Source organism: Melopsittacus undulatus, chromosome 9, assembly GCF_012275295.1.
Source record: "Melopsittacus undulatus isolate bMelUnd1 chromosome 9, bMelUnd1.mat.Z, whole genome shotgun sequence".
NCBI lineage: Eukaryota > Metazoa > Chordata > Aves > Psittaciformes > Psittaculidae > Melopsittacus > Melopsittacus undulatus.
In genome coordinates, this window is record NC_047535.1 from 3,177,130 (window position 1) to 3,198,312 (window position 21,183).

A 21,183-nucleotide genomic window follows, 5' to 3' on the forward strand; every position below is an offset into this window, starting at 1 on the left:
ACAACAGGGGCTGCACCTGAAGCAGCCTCTAACACGCAAGCAGGGATGGGGGCAGCAGCTCCACAGTGCTTCCAGCAGGGTGGATTGTCCCATGGAGCGGGGTGCACTGTTCCATGGAGCAGGGTGCATTATCCCATGGAGCGGGGTGCACTGTCCCATGGAGCAGGATGCATTATCCCATGGAGTGGGGTGCATTGTCCCATGGAGCAGGATGCATTGTCCCATGGAGCGGGATGCATTGTCCCATGGAGCGGGGTGCACTGTTCCATGGAGCAGGGTGCATTATCCCATGGAGCGGGGTGCACTGTCCCATGGAGCAGGATGCATTGTCCCATGGAGGGGGGTGCATTGTCCCATGGAGGGGGGTGCATTGTCCCATGGAGCGGGTGCATTATCCCATGGTGAGCCGCACTGCCGGCCAGCAGGCAGTGGGGACCACAACGTGCTGAGGCTCCCAGGAAGAGCCCCATGGGGGTACCGGAGCTCTCCCGGCTGACAACAGACACCATAAAGCAGCAGCAGCAGCAGCCAGGGCATGCTGAAGGTGAGGAAGGAGCTTAAAATGGGGAAGAAGAAACTGTAAGAGAGGCACCTCCACCTCCTGCTCTCCAGTACTGCAGGGGAGCGTGCGATGGAGCAAGAGCAGGGAGGGGGCTCTGCTCACACTGGTCCCTTCAGTCCCCAAAGCCCTGATGGGGCTCCAGCCACGGGAACCCCACACTGGTCCTTAGCAGCAAACCATTCCCATGCTCCCATCCCTCGTCCCCTGCCTCTCGGGGCTGTGTCTCACAGTCCAGGCACACTGGGAGCAGGATGCTCCCATTGAGCCCTGGTGCTGCAGGCACTACCTCCTCTTCCTCATGCAGGTTTCCAGCCTTCCCAGCTCTTCATAGGCCTGGTAGAAGATGTCAAAGTCTCTGGCACTCCAGCCCCTCCAGACAGCCAGGCACCGCTCCGTGGTGTCCTTCTGGAAGCAGCACACAACTGTGTCCTTTGCTACCAGAGCAGCATCCACCAGTGCCCTGCGAAGGGAAGGACAGAGAGGAGAAGGGCATCAGAGCTCTGCTAGCACAGAGCATCACTGCTCATGGGGCATGCACTGACTCACACGCTTCCCTTTCCAGCTGCTGAATCTCTTTATAAGCTGCAAATCCATGGGAAAGGAGAATGTAACAAAGAGAGGGATCAGGAACCACGACAAGGTGGAAGCAAGCGGCTCAGTGATGTGGGAAAGGGTTCCTAAAGGGTGCCCAGACATGCTGGGGGGTGCTTGGCTGCAGGACATTGAGGTTGCCCTCAATCCAGACTCTTCTGCCTGCTGCCAGCTGGGCATTTTGAATACAGCTCCATCACGGCACAGTGACAGGCTGCCAACAGCTTCCCTAGCCTGTGGGAGCGGGATGGAGCCCATCCCATAGGCACGGCTGGGGCAAGAGCACAGGGATCCACAAGGCTGCTGTAGGAATCCTGTGTGACAGCATCACATTGCTTGTGCTTCCCTTCCCAGTGTCTGAGCCTGTTACCTGGTCAGACAGCAGCAGCTGAAGCTGCCCTGCAGGTACCCCATGGGGATGAGGCCAGGCTGAAGGTGATGCTTTTGTCCCTGCGGGGTTCAGGGCTCTTCCCTGTGAGGGTGCTGGCACAGGGTGCCCAGAGAAGCTGTGGCTGCCCCATCCCTGGCAGTGCTCAAGGCCAGGTTGGACACAGGGGCTTGGAGCAGCTGCTCCAGTGGAAGGGGTCCCTGCCTGTGGCAGGGGTTGGAGCTGGAGGAGCTTTAAGGTCCCTTCCAACCCAAACCAGTCTGGGGTTCTACAACAGGAGTCCAGCCCATGCTGGCCTCTATCTAACATCTACCTCTATCTGCTCTGACAGCAGATGGGGGAAGACTGGCCCCAAACTGAGGCCCCAGATGGGGGGAACTGGCAGCAAGGGTTGTCCCTGGCTGCTGTTTCTATCACAAACTGCCCCTAAGAAACCACCTCCCTTCCCTCACCTCCCCAGCTTGCCCTGCCCTTGGAGGAGGCTGCACTGGTGTCTTTATCCTGCTGGTAACACAGGGCTGAGTCAGTGGCCATTGTACCTGCACCAGTGGGGCAGCAAAGCAGGACAGGCCTGAGGTGTCCACATTGCTTCACCTCAGCTCCACACCTAATGTGGGTAAAGCAACATCACCCTAAGGATTACCCGTGAGCAATGAAGATGATGCTGTACTCCCAGCTCAGGACACTCACACTGAAAGCAGAGGGAATGGCAGGAGAGCTTTGGTCTCTGGCTGTGTTTGCTTAGTGGTACTAAATGATGATGTCTAACCCCTCACAATCCTTAACCTCCATTTGTCTGGACATAAATCCCAGACTGGTATTGAAGTGATCAGCACCAGCACCCCCATCTCTCCAGCAGCCATTTCTTTGCTTGGACCCTTGTTCACTGTATGAAACATTGCAGTTAATGTATGTAACTGACCCCCCCTCCGTGCTCCAGGAGCCTCCCCCCGGCCCCATCACTGCCGACAGCACAAAGGTGCTCATTTAGAGCCAGAACATCAACCTGATCCACGGGAATGCAGCCACAGACAAGCACTGCTCTGCATAAATACCCTTCTTGTTCTGAGCGCAGGGCCTGAGCCTGCCAAGCTCCACTGCTCCTCTGCCAGGTGCCCTGCGAGCACCAGGGCCCAGCACCAGGCAGGATCAGACCCACGTTCATCGCATTGTGCATGATGCTCCCGCCTGTCTCATGGGGTACTTGGTCTCTGTGGCTCTTGGAGACCAGACTGTGGTCATGGTGCCTTCCCCACACCTATGTCATGCTCTAAGAGCAAGCACATGGTTTAATGTGCAACCACCACCTGCATCTCCTCTATCTGGGACCTTCCCAGATGCTGCTGGAAGCCAAGAGGAAGCTCACAGGAGCCTGCAGAGCCACTTTGTGCCACCCAGTCCCCTTGTGCCCCTGGTGCGATGGGCACTGCCCCATCATCCTCACCCGTAGGGAGCCAGCTCCCCAGCCTTCAGCACGGCGATCACTCTGCCCCGCTGGGTGCCCGATTCCTTCTCCAGCCCAATAACGATGATATCCCCTCCTCTCCTGGAAGAGAATCAAGGGAGATGGCACAGGTATTCCACAATGGGGACCGCTGGGGAAGATCCATGCTGGGTCCCCATCCCCTGCTGCAACTCCTCCTGCAGTTATACAGCACTCTGCAGGGAAGGGGGGCTCTGATGCCATTGAGGTGCATCTGAAATCCACTACAGTGAGAGCCCCCAGGCCAGGCAAAATCAGATTCCCAGTGGTTTCCATCAGCTCAAAAGAAGGCAACAGGATTTACATGGTTGTGAGTGAGCAAGGAAGCTGCCTGCTGGTCTTTGTTACCTCAGTAGCTGGGGAACCATGGCTTTGAGTCTTACCACCCTAACCCTAACCCACCCTGCTGAAATCAATCTGGCATGACCCGAGCTGTGGCCATCCTGCTCAACACCAAAGAGCTTTAAAAAGGGGTAGCAAATCGATGTAACACTGTACTGGGGGCAAAGTGTCTTGGTTATTCAGTCCAGGTGAATGATGCTGGGAAGTTAATCTCACACTCAGCCCAGGAGGGATTTTGGTGAAGGTCTTTGACCCACTTACCTGGGGATCCATATGAGGTCTTTCACTGAAAGGATCTTGACAGCTTGGAGATGCTGCTGCTGCACGTGGTCCCCCAGAGGCACAGCATCGTGATCCAGGGAAGCCTTCAGCTCATGGAACTTGCCAGACTCCTCAAAATCAATGGAGAGGAGGGCACTGGAAGCACTGGTGGGTGAGCTGGGCAGGCTGGAGGGGCACCGGGTGACCCTGGTAGGAGGTGAGGAGGAGTAGGAAGACACAGAGCAGTAATCGGTGAGCGAGTCCTGGTGGTTCAGGATCTGGGTGCCACCCTCTGGGCTGTAGATGATGCTCATGTCCGCCAGCGGGCTGCTCTCCATCGCTCTGTGGGTGATGGGTGCTGTAGCTGGGATGGGTGCTGAGGGCTGCTGGATGGTGAACATGTCCCTGAGGGGGCTGCAGTCCCCACAGAAGTACCGTGCACAGAGCTGGTAGGTGGCAACGTGAAACATCACCAGGAAGTTGCTTTTGTCATCCAGGCACCACACAACCTCCTCACCATGGCACTCAGAGGTGCAGGCGATGGATGTGATCACCGAGGGTGGGCTGAAGGGCTCCAGCCTCCTGCTGATCTCCATGGAGGCGCAGTCGATGATGAGGATGCCGGGGCCGTTGCTGTACCAGACCTCGGCCCCGCTGCTGGCGACCTCCATGGCCCTCACAGGGTATGGGTTCTGCCGGGGGTCGTCGTCAGGAATGCTGAATTTGGACCTGTTTGCTGTGTGGGAGCACAGGTAGGAGCAGCTGTCCCCTGGGATACCCTGGGACACTGAAAACACTGCTACGAGTCCATCCGACAAACCAGCCAGCACCACGTACGAGTTCTGCAAGGAAGAGACAGCACAATCACCATCCGGTTCTTTAGTTCTCTGCAGTCACAGAATGGTTTGGGATGGAAAGGACCCTAAGGCCATCTAGTCCCAACCCCTTGCCATGAGCAGGGACACCTCACACTAGGCCATGTTGCCCAAGGCCTGTCCAACCTGGCCTTGAACACTGCCAGGGATGAAGCATTCACTACAAGAGCTTTCAGTCCCAGAGGCTCTGGCTGCCTCTCTCAGTTCTACAAGTACACCAGTAACTTACCCAAATCACTCGGTGATAACAGCAACATAAAAAGAAGTCATTCCATAGAAGCGGCTGCAGAGCCACACTCCTCTCACCCAGTGTTACCTCTCTCTTTATTGGCAAGGGAGGACAGACAGAGCTGGCAGCCTGCCCCGAAGGTTAACAAATTCAAGCTGGAGTATGTTCAGAGACAGGCATCATGATCCTATGAATCCAGCTGTAGAAACCCGGCTCATTTCCAAAAAGGAGTAAAACTATTGCTATCAGTGTAGGCAGGAGAGGAACAGGAGACACACAGTAGAAAAGGAAAGAGATGGAGGCCAACAGGAGCACACAGCAATCGCTCTGCCTCCCATGTCTGCTGCTTTGACAGCCCTGCTCCTCCCAGGGACACCCTCTGGGACCCTGACAGCTCAGAGAGACCCCAGCGAAGGGCACAGAAGCAGCAGCCAATTCCAAGTGCCATGAACAAACCTGCAGGTGGTTACAATCCTGCCCCTAAGCATACAGATGTGCTGGCTGCAGGAGCTATGGCTCTATGCTGCTCTGCAGCCCCGCTCCAGTGGATGCCGTCACGTCCCATGGATGGGAGCCGGTGAGGAGGACATGGCTCGCCGGGTCTCCGACTCCTCCAGCTCATCCCAGCCATGCAAATGCTGTTAAACAGACTGGGAAATGAACCTCTCAGGAGTACAACTCCCCATGACCTTGGGTCTGTACCAGGAACTCCCCCATCTGCGAGGCAGATAAAACAATACCCACCTCAAAGGCCTTTCCATTTCCTCCCTGTGGAGCAATAAATTCTATATAAAGACCCTTTGCCCAGGGCTTTTTTGCTGTTGTTACAATCTGGTTGGACTGAGCGAGGCAAAGTGAACAAACCAGACAGCACCACCAGCTGAAGGACACAAGCTCACCCCTCTGCAGTGAGACAGGCTGCGGACTCAGCATCACCTCTTGCTGCTCATAAATTAAGGGGAAACCTGTGTCTTTCCAGGGATCTTGGCTGTGCCAGACCTGGAAGACAGCTCCCAAGCTGCTTAAACACAGAGAGGCCAAAATCAGTGTCTTGAATTGCATTCAGATATCAAGGGGGCAGATAGCATAGAGTAAGTAGTAGTGTAATTGATTGCACTGTTTGCAAGGCTCATTAAGAGTCTTGGATAAAAAGCCATTATCCTGCATACAAAGTATGAGTAAAACCCTGAGTGTGCTGAGCCCGTATGACTAATCCAAGTCACAGCAGAACTTTACTGTAATGGGAAAAAGTAGGGAAGCAAGTGGAAAGTTGTGAAATGGGACCTGGACTTTAACTCAGTCCAGTCCCAATGCTCTAACCACTAATTAAAAGAAACCCAAAAGGCCTGTAGTGTCTGGTGCCATGTCCCTGCTGCCATGTGGATGTGGTGCAAAGGCTCCTGGATGTGGCTGTGCCAGGGAGTTGCATCAGTAGGCTGGAACATGGCACGATGCTTTGCATAAGCTGGGTTTTGGGTTATTCTTTCTTTGGAAAGGAGTTTGATTGTTTAAACCAGAACAAAACAAAGCAGAGCAGCCCACGGTTCTCTGGTGAAAATGGGTCAACTCTTTTTCACACCCTGCACAATAGGTACTTTTACTAAAATCAGAGGATTTTAGATGGGAATATCCGACATTAACCATAACGTGGGTTACAGCAACATGAACTGCTCTTAGTGTGACACAGGACACTTAAAGTCTCCAGTGATCTCTTGTCATTTTGTCTTGTATGAGCTGAAACCAGTGAATTACCCAAGCACAGGCTTCATAAGAAGTATTTTGATGTTAGTTTATTAGTGTCAGCCACTGCATAACAGACCCCAGCTTCCCTCTGGGATCCACAGGTCAGATTGCCCCAGGACTGAGCAATCAGCGCTGTTACCAGGCAGAGCTGCATCCCTGATCCCCACCCAGCTTCACCAGTGACACCAAATTCCAGCCAGGGCTGGAAAATCACCATGGGGGGAAGCAAATCTGGAAGTTATTTTGTGCTCTGGGGAGGTGATTGCTCACTGCCTTGGCTACTGGGACCTGTTTCTGTCCAGCCACTGTTGTTATCTCTCTGTTTAAGAAGCGAGGAGTGCTCAAGTGCTGAGAAAAGCCCTGAGCCTGCCATCCCCTGCCTGAGACAAGGGACTGACCATTTCACAGAAGACCATGGCAAAAGCCACCACCCATGGGTTCCATTAACTCACCAGACTGCATTAAGTGCCAGTGCAGCCGGGCAAAACCCTGCAAATGAGGGTATTACAGCAACGACCAGAGGCAGGCAGGGCAGCAGCCTCCAAAAACCTTAAGTAACTTTCTCAGAATTCATTTTCAACATTTGGGCTCCATAAAGAGCCAACAAAAACACACAGCAACAAAAGTGCATTTGAAGTCTCCGTCCTGCCAGGAGTCCCACTGTGCCAGGGAGGAAGGCCTCTGAGCAGGGCTGTGATGGTATGTGATGTGCAGGAGATGAGCTGGCTCCAGACGTCCTGTTCTCGTAGCTAAGGACAGTGCAAGGCTTGGAGCCATCAGGAGCAGGTTAAGAAGAAAAATACAGCCCCCAACAGCCCAGCCTGGTCACCTCCTCCTCTCCTCCCCGCAGGGTCTGGCACTGCTGGCAGGGAACGCCGCAGCAGGCTGCAGCCTTTAAATGCAGCTCTTGTTTTCATGTGTTCCAGGTTTCTGCAAGGGGCCACAGGCTTGAACCATTCAGGTTTCTCTCTCCTTCAGCATCTCCTCGTAAGAATGGTGCAAACCTATTCAGAAAGCATCTTGGTTTGCTCTTTTTAACCTGTTTGTTTGCTTATTTGGGGTTTTTCTTCTGAAAGGAAAAGCTCCTGTTTGCCAACCCCAGTGATGCTGGTGACAGAAAGCACGCAACAAAAAAGCTTAACTTGTACAAGACTTTTTCCTTGGCGGGAGGGTTTTGGATTCTGGGGCCCTCTCTGCTGCTTTGAAATTTCCATGATGCTTCCTTTGGATGAGAAACCAAGTTTTGGAAACTATTTCTTTTGGATCAGTCTTCCCAAGGCAGTCGTAAAGAATTCCCCTTCCCAGCAACATCCCTCAGCAATTCTCTGCAAGTTACCTCACATCTCGTCAGCTAAAGGCCTTCTTCCCAGGGAAACATGGGCAGTTCTGCTCTCCACTGGACAACAATAGCTGTGTGATAACTCTGATACAGCTCCCTGCGCTGTGCAGTGAATTTAACAAGTGTAAGCTTTCCACTGAGCCTTGCTGCAAGACCTGGCTCCTTCAGAAAGCGGTTTAGTTTCTTGCCAACCTGGTCTGCACATCCCTATGGCTGCTGCTTTGGCTATTTCACTGCCAAGCTCATTCATAGAAAGGAGAGAGGAAAAAGTAAGTCCAATAGACGGAGTACGCCGAAGGGATGTGGATTTCTGGAAGGTTGGGTAGGGTCGGGGGAGGAAGGGAGGTGTCTAGACTCAATATTACTATTGTAGGGCCTGGCATTATTTATGACATTTTCTAGGCAAGCCACAAACTGGAAATAGAAACCAGGAGACATAAAGCCACTCGTAACCTATGAGGAATGGCTTTGCAAGCTGTATGACAGTGGAAAAGCTGAAAGCGAAAGACTCGTTCAACTGTCCTGGACAAAACCTCAGGCAGCATGAAAAAGAAATTTGCCCTGCACATCAGAAATGAAACTCCAGGTCTGGGAGCCAAAGAAAGCTGAGAGATGCAGCCTCCCGGCCAGTGAAACTCATCCCTCTGCCAGCTTCACATCTATGGCCTACTTCAGTCCTCCTGACACCATGTTTGGAAGTGAAGCAGTACACCTTACACTAACCATCTGCCTCGGAGTCAGTCTGCAGCTGGAGCCAGAAACGGACAGCAACTCAGAACAGGCATGTGGCATAAAGCAGCTCCACTGTTGCTCTGAGAGCTGCTCCATACTGAGCTTTTAGACACTTACCTGTCTGCTGGCATTTGCAGAAACTGCACAGCTACTGACAATGCTGGACCATAATTATATGTTTTCCCTTGAAGTGGCTGTAAGCAAACCGGAGGTAATTTACCCCCACATCAGTTTTTACACATCTCCCAAGACTTCCACGATAGGCAGTCATGTCCCATTTCTCTTGCCAGTAACTGGATGTTAGCAATTCCAGAACTAGGTAACATATAACTCTTGTTATTACCTGTAACTATCTGTATTATCTATGAGATTATTACCCCTACAAGCTGTTCTACCCATGTGTTCTCATTCAAAACCAAAAGTGTGTCTGAGCCTAGATAGTATTACCAAGGTGATTGTGTACACAAATGACAGGATGCGCACACACCAGGGAAAGAGTACTTACCAGAGCTACGATACAGGATACTCAAACCCTGCATCAGCAGTTGACAGATCTCCTGTCTAATTATGGTTTCATGTCCTCTCTGCTTTGCTTGATCAGCCTAAACATTGTCTTCCAGTGATGTGGAAACACAGCTGGAAAACTTCCTTGCAGAGGAATTTGATCTATTTTGACCATTTCCCCAGCAGGCTGGGAAGTACCAGCTTTGGTCCCCTGACTCAGGTTCCTGCCCACACCTCTGTCTTCTGGCAGAGGCACAAACAACTGGAAGCCTTCTCCCCATGCTGCCAAAATGTTCCTGGGCATTGCAAAGTCCAACACGAGCTCGCAATGAGCCACACAGACCCTGGCAGCTTGGCTTAGCCCCACAAATGCCCCTTTCCCTTTAGGATCCTCCTTACCTTTTTGACAATGGGCATTACTAGAAAGCAGCTCACAGTAGCAGGAGTGTCTAAACACTTCTGTGGAGTCTTTAAAGGACACATGCCCTGCAACCCGTACACCGAAATCTTCTGGTCCTGTGAAAGAACACATAAAACTCTGTAAATTTCAATAATCTTTCATGTTTTTCATATTTTAATACCTGAACAGGATCAAATTGGTTCCAAATCCATTTTTCACTTGATAACCAAAGCCTGGCTTTCTCTTTGTTTTCCCTGGAGATCGCAGGATAGAAAGCAGTTACTGCCTTCCCCAGGATGAGCTGTGGACAATGTATGTGCTATCCAGAAGCCACCAAAATCACCACTACAGGTGTTTTATCAGCAGCATTGACTGCACAAACCCCAAACGTGCCAAGACAACTGAAGCATGTTGCATGCTATTTTGCATGAATCTGTCAATCCAAGGAAAGCCAGGATTACACTGTACATGGAATTACATCTGCTCCATACCTCAGAAATCTACTAAACTTAGAGCACTCAGTTAAGGGAATAGCAGCACATTTAATTTTTATTGAAAAGCTGGCAATACAGTGCTCTAAGATTTTTGAATTCTACTTTTTTCTATCATTTTTGTTATAGAAAAAGAGGAATACTTGAACTTTACCTCCATTTGGGAACAGAAAAGGTCAATATGTCTTATCTGCTTATGGGGAAAAAAAGAGCTGTATTCTCACTCAGTTACAGCACCTCTCCTAGGGTGGAGTGAATTAACCAACACAAATCATTTATTCAGTGAGTGTGACCTTCTTTCCCACAATGAAACACTGAACTTCAGGAACATTACAGTTTGTTTCATCTATTTTTAACTTGCTTTGTGTCAAATGATTGTGTTGGGACTGGCTGACACTTAACACAGCCCTTTGTGATGGTGGACAGGGGCTCTGAGGGATACATCAAGCCATGCTCTCTCCCTCTTATCTTTTTCACTGGTGAACACAGAATTTGGGTACCCATTTCCCACCAACTTTCAAATCCCTCAGGCCTCTTTCAAAACCCCACCCTACCATGCATGGTTTCTTTCACTGCTTCCCTTTATCGCCTACAGATAAGGACATTTCCCAGATGAAACCCTGGGTACGGATATGCTACAACCCAGAGAGTTTTGCCTTGGAAAGCTGAAGTTCCCACGATTGCTTTGAACACCAGGAGGCAGGATTTTGATCTAGGTGTCAGCTGTCTGACACGTAGAAACAATACACCCAAAGGCAGCAGATGCAACATCATGCTGCTCATCTGAGATGCCCATGGTCTCAAACACTCTCAGCTTTACTAAGTTAATAAGCTCTTCTCTTCATTCGTGTCTCTTCTAATGAGGCCCCTTCTTGAGCAGGGCACTTGGACTCAACCAACACTCACCTCTGTGGCAGCCCAGAGGGCATTCTGAAACTTGAGCTGGCAGCATAGCTTCATTCCTGGGCAGCTCATCCGCTCCACTTCTATGACTCCCTTCTCCAGGTTCACCACTGTGTAGTTTCTGAAAGGAGCAAATAACACTCTCCTGTAGCCAGCATTCAGCCCGCACACTGCTGCAGGACAGTACGTGGCATTTTTGGCCAAGCCATAACGTGATTGTCCAGATGTGCACGATGCTGCAAGGATCTACAACCCTCCAAACAGCCATTGCAAAGGAAGAGAAATACAGATGTGCCACAAGTCTTCCTCAGGGGGCAGATACGCAATTGTTTCTGCGAAGATTTAAACTCAGCTGTCTGACTTTGTGTGGAAATGGATGAGGAGAACTTATGTGGTTACTATAATTCAGCTGTGAGACAAATAGCTCCAGCTGAACAGCAGTATTACTAGCTATTAATAGTAATTAATAGCTGTGAGGTCTTAGCCCATCTTGCCCATTAGGTTCTCCAGAGATTATGTGCTCATATTCCAAGTTCACTGCCTTAGTATTATCTGGCTTCATTGCTTATTCTAGTACATAAAACAGAAGAGCACGATTCTTCCAAGTAAGAGCAAAGATCTGTAACCTGATAAAATGATTTCTAAAGATGACTGATTAATATTTTTCTAACTACACATATTTTGGTTGGGGAGTTTATTGGGTTTGCATGTTTGAACAATAACTGGATATTCACACCCACATCTGTGAGCCCCAGATGTTTTACCAACTGTGGCAAGAGCAATTACACAGCCTGAAATCTGTCACATATAAGTAATTTGTTATTCAGCCGTCTCCAGCAAGTGGATTGTCCAGTCAGAAGCAGATTCACTGAGATATATTGCTGTGAATATCTGGATAACATCCATGCATTCAAATTACATCTGTGAGTCCCGTGTGTTTCAACAGTTTTAGCAGAAGCACTTGCACTGTCTGCACTGAACGATTGAGCAGGCACCATGAAGAGCAAAGCAAATTGTTCCTAAACAAATCACGTCCCTTTCCCATTAGGTTAATGGTTACAAATAATGAACGCATTAATGTAAAATTTAGATCAGTTTGTGACTGTTTCCAAAGAAGACTGAGGCTATAAAAATCAGTAACATCCATAAAAATAAACCTAACTAGCCATGGGTCATATACGGCTGAACAAAATGCCATCATCTCAGTCACAGTTTAATAACATTTTAAGCACATGCCTATTCAGTACAGCACACATTTTTCTGGCAGCATACACTTGGATGCACACACAGCTTCAGGCATGTGGTTAACTCCTGATGATTTCAATAGGATTTAAGTGTGTGCTTAATTGCTCTGCAGAACGGAGATGGAACTGCAGTCGCAATTAGGAAAGGTTTAGTGTTAAATGGCCTCATTAGGGAGGGCAGAACATGTCTGTTCTCATGTACAAATGCTTCATCCTGTGCGTGTGAATCACTACAGTGCCCTAAGCTTCTCCTCACATTAACTGAAGCTGAGTTAAGCTCATTAAATAGCCTTTATAAAGCAACCACTGTTCGCAATTAAAAAGAGTTTGGGAAAACAGCATTCACCGTATGCTTGGCACTCACCCAAATCCACCTTCACCTTCTCTTTACCTCCCTCCCAGAGGCATGAAGTGAAGATGCTGAAGGGTTCTTACTTAAAAAGAGAAAAGAAAGGAAGAAATAACAAATATGAGCTGTCTCACCTGGCGTCTTCCTTGCCATTCCAGAACACCACAGTGTAATCCTGTCCTTGGGAGCAGAAGAAGGAGGACTGCTTCCCACAGGATAGCAGGTACATAAATGTTGCAAAGGTAGGATCTTTCATCTGTCCTACCACAGAAATGGCCAGTGGACGCTGTGGGGAAAGGGAAAAGGAAAGGCTTATGTCTCACAAGACAGGTGGAGGTCCAGATCATAAAAGAATTCCAATAATTATAAATTATTAAAGCTGGAGAGCCAGGAAGTGGCCTTCATCAATAAAGACATCTGCTACTTTCTCAGATCTGCACCAAATTCTCCTTATAAATCCCACCTCATTGGTTCTTAGTATCTTCCTTATCCCACTGAAGCCAAACCTCTTCTGTACTTCCATGGTTTGATCAGTGATTCTCTTACACATTTCATCAATTAATTTCTTCAGGTTTATGCACTGTGGAAGTTGCCCCACTGTCACTGCCATGACTAATAGCTGTGAGTCAAGCTGACCTTTGTCTGTAGGACATCAGCTATAAAACACCAGCTTGTAATTGATGACAAACATAATGCAGCATCATCCTTTTCTCATATTCCAAACCCTTTTATTCCTCACACTGCCTTTCACAATCTCAGGGGTTTGGAAATCTTTGTAGTTACACTCACAGCATAATATTGTATAAATCATGGGTAACATCTTGCCCTGGTGAAATCAATACCCTAACTGCCACTGACATCAAGGGACCTTCATGTCACCACACTGTCTAAGGCCACCAATCTGCCACCATTTAATTCATAAAACTCTCATTTAAGTCAAGAGCAGTTTTGGGCCAAATCAGCAGGAGCAGTAAATGGGTAAACAAGCTGTTTGCTGTACCAAGAACAAGCTCAGCTCTCCTATGTGAAGAGAGCTGTCAGATCCCTGTAGCTGTAAGATCAGAAAACACTGGTCACAAAAGGGCTGTCTTGTACCTTTTCTGGCTTAGTGTCCCAACACTCCATCATGAGTGCCTGCATCCTATAGAGCTGCACCTCTTCTGGCTGCCCAAGAACAGGACGGATCCCTTTAGACAGCTTCTTTGCAATCTGGAGCTGGTGTTGTCCTAGCACAGGCCGCTGACCAGACAGCAGCTCATACAGGACCATCCCATATGAGAACATGTCCACCTAGAGCCAGAAGCAGAGGACAAAACAAGGCAAACCCCTCTTGGTGGATGGAGAAGGAAGGAAGGAAGGAAGGTCACAGTGGGAAAGCCAGTGCTGCACATCATGCATGTCTAAGGGAATTCAGCCCCATGCATGAAGCCAGCACCCCCTGCTGTCACACAGGAGCTGCCCTCATGGATACACCACAGTTACCTTCTCATCATAGACTATGCGAGGCCTGATCTCAGGAGCTTGGTATCCTGGTGTGCCCTCCACACCAAGCGCGCCTTCATGGAACGACTGCCGGGAGATGCCATAGTCAGAGAGTTTGATGTTGATGTGCTCTTTGACATCCAGGGACCACACCAAAATGTTGTCTGACTTCAGGTCACAGAAGATGATGTTCTTCTTATGCAGGTAGGCAAGGCCTGTCACAATCTGGTACGCTATTTTGTGTGTCAGCATGTGTCCCAGTGGCACAAAAGAAGACCCTGGCCCAAAGGAACAGCCTGTCTTCAGTTCTTGTAATTGCAACAACTGCTTTTTTCACCCCCTCCTTTCTCTTTTAAACTCAGAGCAATAACTAATAACCTTTTAAAACATCACTCAATGTCAGGATGTGATGTTCGTGGTACTATTCACATCTGACAGTTCTGTTAAGATTCTTTTTTTAAACCCTTTCAGTCTAAACCCCTAAGTCTTCTGGTTAGAATTAGTGTCTTACAGAAAGCTGACACAAAGCCAAGGTGCCAAGAGGGTCAGATGGCCTCAACCTATCCTGGAATTAGTGTCATTCATTTGACAGTGATGGAAATACAGATAATTATGAGGGAATTCAGAGTAGCAGGCACACATCTGCAGGGGGATGAACACAGCATTCCCCATGCAGCACTGAAGTGAGATGCACTTTTTAATTCGAAGAGAAATTGAAAATCCAGGTCTCCAAAATAGGTTTGAAAATCCTGAGCATCAATTTTTACTAGGTTCCCAAAGGCACAGTGTAAGAGCAATTCCATCCCTCCCACTTCCCCTAGTCTGGCAAAAAATCCCCTCTAGTAAATCAGGCAGTAATTTAGATGTTGTTGAGCATTTGCCACTATCACGACTCAGAGAATGAGCTCTCCCAGAAGGAAGATCCTGTTTTTACCTTTGGAGTTTTCAGACAATACAGTGGTGAGGCTGCCCAGGGGGGCCAGCTCTAAGGCAAAGCAGAGAGGATGGATGCTGATGCCAATAAGGGAGACGATGCAGGGGTGTTGCAGTGAGTGGAGCATGCTGGCTTCCTGGCGAAACTCTGAGAAGTTCTTCATGGCATCCATGGCTCTCAGGTGTTTCAGCATGGTATCTGGCAAGACACACAAACCCCCTCTCACTTACCAGCTGAGAAACCAAGTCAGAAACTCTTTGGAAGGTGCTAATCACTGAGCAAATGCTGCAGGAGGAAGGCAGCTTGTGCTGTTACACCAATAGCAAGGCGCTTTAAGTTGCATCACAGAATGGTTTGGGTTGGAAGGGACTGCGCTTTCTGAAGCAGGGACTCTCTGGGTATGGATGGCACATTGCAAACCCTCTGGTGAAAGGAGTCTTACCTACCCTTCCCCAGCTGCCCTGGAGAAGAGGGACACTTCACAGTAACTGCCCTTCTGCCACAGGTCACCACAGGCTGCTCAGGCAGGCTTGGTCTTTCCCAAGGTTTTTAGTCACTGTGCCAGCAGTTGATCCACACCTCAGGGGTTCAGGAACAAAAATGAGGAAAGTGAGGCACTTTTCCCTTTCCTTTGTCCATGGACTGAGGCTCTGCTGGAAATCTGGGCTTGACAGACAGCATGTGCAGTACTAGAGCCTGTCCCTGCCTAAAGGAGCTGGCAGCCTGAGGATTTCCAATTTGTTTTCTGTAGCTGCTGGCACAGATGGAGTAAAAGACTTATTCAAAGGTAGAGACTCACAAGCCCTTAGTACAAACCCATGCAAATCCACACTTCTCATTGCCAAATAGCTTGGGAACAGGAGATGAAGTCTTACTTCCCACCCCAATCAAGAGCTCTGCCTTGGCACCCTGAGTCCACCCAGCAGGAGAGATGCTTCCAGTAGTGCCAATGCCCTTCATTGCTAAAGTGCTTTCCTGAAGAACTCAAAGATGCACCCTCCTCCTCCATGGAAACACATCAATCTTGCTATATTTGTCAAAGCTGTATTTAAACAGGTGCTGCGAGCACTTCGGAGAGCAAAGCCTCTTTGGTCTTAGCTCGGGATAGCAGACTGCAGGAGCTGATTCCCGACACCAATGCTGTGGACTGTACCTGCAGCTGAAGTGGGAGAACCCTTGCATTTTTTAATCTGAAATCTCTTCACAGCCACTGGTTTTCCTTGGTACCGTGCCCGGTATATAACGGTTCCACTTCCACCCTGGCCAAGAACGTTGTTTTCATTTTCACTGCATTCCAGTTTGCTATTTTCCAGGAACAGTCTGCCAAAAGGAGATCGGGGCTTTTTAATTAAAAGTTTCAAAGATGTTGTAAAATCATGTTTTTAATGTGATTTCCATTTCCACAAATCCCTGCTTGGTTCTTGTCTTATCTACTGAGAGAACCGGATCACCTGAACTACCTTGGTCATCTCAGCGTGCTCTGTGCTGGTTCATGTTGTACAACAGGTTTCTAGCAGAAAGAGGTAACTTGGGCAAAGGAGCAAAAAAGTCTCTTTACTAATGTATCCCGCAAGAATGAAACAGATCTGGAAAGCACATAAGCTCCTTTCCAAGCAGATGACAAGGTGCAGCTATTTGTACCATTTATCTGTATTAATGATTTTTTTTTGCTTCATTTCCCTCTCTTCTCCACTGAGGCAGGACAGGATGTTTATGAACAGCTCCACACTCTGAAACCTGATTATTCAAATCAGCTAGCTGTTCCCAGGCTGCAATTCATCACTTCCCCACTCTTCCAGAGACTACTTTTACAGCTGTTCACACTTCAAACATCTCCACTCGCCTCATACCCGTCAAATAAATCTCTAGGAGATAGCACTGTGAGGAGGGCTGTCGTGATGAGCTGATGGGGTGTTTGCCCAGTGAAATGACCCCAAGAAAGGAACAGGGGCCAGTGGGAGCTCAGAAGATTCTGACAGCAGCCAAAAGGGCATAGTTTGGTCTAGAGGTCTCATGGCTCTGCATCGGGCACAGAGAGGTCTGAGAGAGTGTGAACCAAAAGGGACATTGGTATCTTGTCCTGCCTGCTGTCAGGAGGTCTCTTGCTCTACACAGTAAATAATAAGGGGTGTTAGACTGAACCCATCTGGGAATGCTGTTAAGCTGCTTAAAGATTTGGCAGTACTGCTATGGGTAGGGAAGAGCCGTTTCAGCTGTTCAGAACTGCCACACTACTACACAACACATCCAACAGCCCTCAGCCAAGCAGGAGCCTTGACTCAGTGTGAATTCTCTAGTGGAGTCTAAATTCACTCACCTACAGGCTCTTAAAACTAAAGGCGATTTCAGTGCCAATCTTGTGATGCAGCAGCACTTCCTTTTCGTTTTGCCATATTCAAATCTCTTTTCTGGGATCCTAGAAAGATTCAAACTACAGAAAGCTCTGGCCAGAGTACTGGGCAATGCAGGACAGCTGTGGCTTTAAAAAGGGACTCTCATATTGCACCACAGTGATCTCAAAGGACCCCCTGAAGTGATGACTTGGGTCAGCGCACAGTGATTGTCTGACTGAGTGTGCTGACCAGCAGCAGTGCAGTTTGGGATGAATTGCCAGAGCAGGCATTAAGAGTGGATGAATTTGTTTCCTGTGGTATGTTCCTCTAGCAGAGATTATTTAGGAAAAAGATCCAACTGAATTACAGAGGTACACTGAAACTTAATTAAAGACTATTAAACAATGTTACCTGGCAGGAAAATCAGTCATGAAGAGTTCTGGGACCAGCTCTTGGAGAGAAACGGGGATGTCAGGGTGGTTCGGACATGTGATATAGTCCAGTTCAATGGCAGTCAAGACACAGTCCTCCATGTTGAAGTACTGAGCGTCCTCTGCCCTCTCACCACACTCATTCTTCTCCAGCTTGGAAGCTGCACAGATGTGGCAGGGCACATACTGCTCCATCAGCAACGTGCCATCACTCTCAGTGGCTGTGAGTGCTTCAAAGCAAGCAAGCAAACAGAAAACAACAACATAATCCACACAAACTGATAAAGAGCAATAGCTCCAGTCTGCAGTCACTACCTGGATCCACTGGCTGAAAATGGTCACACTCACCAAAGCAGCAGTTTAACACTGCTGTGTACTGACTGGAGTCAGAAAAGAGCTTTTTCCAAAGTGTACACAGATAGCAGGGACAGTACTGAGGAGACAGGATTGTTGACATAACTGAACAGCTACTTTGCTTTGGTCACAGGTAACACACAGGTTTGCAAAGAAAATATATTCAGGACCAGGAGAAACTCAAAGTATATGAATAGAGCTTTGGAGAGAACTTCCTACGTGCTGGGTGTCTGTGAGCTGCACACAAGGATCAGTGTGCATGTTAAAGAGCACGACCATGCAGTGGATGTACAGAGGCTGCCCAGGAGCCCCAGCCACATCTGCTTTCAGACTGCAAACTGCCAGATGGCTTCATATGGAGAGCGGGCATGGGAATGGGCTGGAAAGCATGGAATGCTGTGCTCAGCCTGAGCACTTCAGGTGCAGGCTAGGAGTAAGCACTCACCTACAGCACCCAAGTTAGGAGCACAGTTACTGTGTGCTCCCTCATGGGCAAATTTTCAGCCCCTCTAAAGGAAACATGGATTCTACCAAGGGTAAACCCTTGGGAGGTTCACACCTCTCCCACTAGCTGCAGAAGGATTAGAAGTGACAGGCTCCATTAAATGCCTACAATTAGGCAGAGTGAATATGGGTCATAGCCTTCAAAGTCATGACTCTTTTCAAGCTTTGGCAATAAACGTTATCGTTATTTTAATCCAAAGGCAAATAAAACTTTCTTTTATCTTCATAACACACAGAACATGAATATGTGAGAGTGCACAACTGCTTTCTCCAGAGAGCCTCCAATTAAGTGATTTTGGCACTGTTTTCTAGCCCAGTGTGGGACAAGAAAGAACACTTCAGATTTTGTTTTGGTTTCAAACAAAGTGCATTGGGATTTCAAAGAGCCCGCTGGGTAACAGCAGGATCTGTGCTAATCACAGGAAAAACAACTGCAGGAGTCAAGGAAGTTACCTTGGCACCAACTCCTTGGTATCATATTCACTCATGCCTCTCCCATCATAATTTTATAAATTACAGGGTGTTAGAAATGGTGGACAAATGCTGATCCCAACTGATGCCAAAATGAGTTCTGTCATCAAGGGACAGAGCCAAGTAGTTTGGGCCAAATCCTGCCCCTGCAATGAGCACTGGAAGAGTCTTTTGAACTCATACAGAAGCAGGTCCTGTTTGATCTGTGATATTTCACCTGTGCTTACCGTGACTGACAGACTGAAAGACACAATGTCTAGCCCAAGGTGTGCTGGCAAAAAAATCCTGATCTGTCTGCAGGTTTATCAGCTTTTACCAAATGTTATTGGCTTGAGACTGTCAGAGCCTGAGGGGTCCTCAATTAACACCCAGTATTGTGCACCTGGAGAGCTCTGTCAAAGAGCCTTCTATTAAAAAGACCTAAGACTGCACAGAAAATTACAGCAGTTCTCTTACCAGGAAACCACTGGTCTATCAAAGAGTTGACATGATCTGTGATGAAAGCCATTGCTGAAAAGTCTCTCACTTCTGATTGGGAAATGATTTTAATTCCACCACTTTTTTTCTTTTTCCAGTTCACATCAGAAGACTCGACACTGTAAGAAAGCCAAAAGACAGCCCCATGAAGCCTTGGTGAAGTATCAGTGTCAGCAAACTTCCTTGCAGGAAACCTGCATTACATAACAACATGTAGTTCATAAGTAATCAAAATAAAAAGCCAGCTAGCTTTGAAGGTGAATTTCAATCCAATCTGTTCTGCAAATGACTTTCAGAACAGAATTCTTGCACAGAAATTCCGATTGCTCACAATGGCTGAATGCTACAGAAGGTCAGAACCAGAGAAAACTCTGGCCTAAGTAAATTCAGTATAACAGAGACTTTTGACAGAAACACCCCATACAGAATGATGGAGGGTTAAGAATTTTATAAATTAGTAATAAAATTACAGTGATTTTTTTTATTACTACAACTTCCAAAAACTGTTTGGAAGAGTTTATGGGCATAATTTTTGTGTAATGCCCATGAAAGCAAACAAACAAACCCCAAACCCAACCCAAACCCCCACCTGTTTCATACAAAGAGCTGAATTCTGTAACTCCCTGAAGTACATAAAGAGATAAGAGGCTGACCACCACCATGGCTCAGAATTAAGGATTCCAGTGTGTGAATTGCAATGTCTGGGTCCAAATCTCTACTCAACCACAGACTGCATAGATGAACTCCTGAAAGTCACTGTGCCCTTCTGGTTTCCAAACATGCAACAGCACCAGTGGTTCCTCTCTATCCTGCCAGTGACTGAAAGACCAAATCCATCTGCAGATACTACAGAGATTAATGTCTTAAGTAGCTGCCTACTCTCTACATTTGTGAAAGAACATGGACAGCAGGTTTTTCTCCAGGCTTGCAGCCAGCACACACTCTGCCTTGGCCAGCTTACACTTGCTGTCCACAGTCCCTGAACCACACAGTCTGATAGCACAGAAGCACCTCCATTGATCTGAATTACTGCCACACTGTGGTGATGCTTTAGGATTCAGTGGAAAAGCCCCTGATGCAATGAAATCTTTGCATGTGATAATGTATGATTTTACACTGGTAAAGAGTTCTGCACTGAGTATCGCTTTGTTTTCAGGCCTCTTTAAATTTGTAGCTGCAATAACACATTAGGTTGATATATTCAGAACTGCAGACAATCAGGTACTCATCATTTTTGTCACCAGTTGTTACCAGATGAGTTATGTCTAACAGAGGAGCCTCGTTTTCTACTGATGAGTGAGCATATACTATGAGTTAGGCTCATTCATCTTCATTCAGATGATGCATTTCATAGTCCCCTGTCATGCATGCTGCATTATGAACACAAATTACCTAAGATAGCCTCCATCAAAGGTAACGAACAGACCTTCCTGCCAGTAAACAGTGTGAGTCCTTTTGACTCGGAATGTGCTGCAGCGGTTCCTTTGGGTGCCTGTGAAGCTGTAGATGGTCACCTTTTTGTTTCTTGTCTTGGTGTTCTTCTTGTTTTCAAAAAGCTGAAACAACAGAAAAGCATGCAAGTCATTAAATCGTTGAACTTTCTTTATAAGGATGTTGGTTTAATCAAGCATTAAGGTGACTTCATGTTTTGGCCTTCACACATGCTATCATACCTTTGCCATTAAAGAGCAACTTGTGCTCATAAAGAATTCAGTGATGGAATGAAAATACACACAGTAAAAGTTGGGTTTATAGCAATGA

At 47.9% G+C, this 21,183-nt stretch overlaps 1 protein-coding gene across 1 annotated transcript in view; it reads right to left on the reverse strand.

The window, feature by feature from the left end:
- Positions 1 to 255: 255 nt before the first annotated feature.
- The window catches only part of LRRK1 (leucine rich repeat kinase 1), a 73,489-nt gene continuing 52,561 nt past the window's right edge, over positions 256 to 21,183 (reverse strand). The window contains exons 21-33 of the mRNA XM_034066249.1: positions 20,815 to 20,978; positions 19,402 to 19,541; positions 17,597 to 17,846; positions 16,006 to 16,172; positions 14,853 to 15,050; positions 13,919 to 14,196; positions 13,532 to 13,726; positions 12,571 to 12,722; positions 10,847 to 10,964; positions 9,449 to 9,565; positions 3,628 to 4,469; positions 2,986 to 3,087; positions 256 to 1,022 (exon numbers count right to left, since the gene is read on the reverse strand). Of these exons, the coding sequence (XP_033922140.1) occupies positions 845 to 1,022; positions 2,986 to 3,087; positions 3,628 to 4,469; positions 9,449 to 9,565; positions 10,847 to 10,964; positions 12,571 to 12,722; positions 13,532 to 13,726; positions 13,919 to 14,196; positions 14,853 to 15,050; positions 16,006 to 16,172; positions 17,597 to 17,846; positions 19,402 to 19,541; positions 20,815 to 20,978 (2,901 nt within the window). The 3' untranslated portion in view covers positions 256 to 844. The remainder of the gene's footprint in view (positions 1,023 to 2,985; positions 3,088 to 3,627; positions 4,470 to 9,448; positions 9,566 to 10,846; positions 10,965 to 12,570; positions 12,723 to 13,531; positions 13,727 to 13,918; positions 14,197 to 14,852; positions 15,051 to 16,005; positions 16,173 to 17,596; positions 17,847 to 19,401; positions 19,542 to 20,814; positions 20,979 to 21,183) is intronic.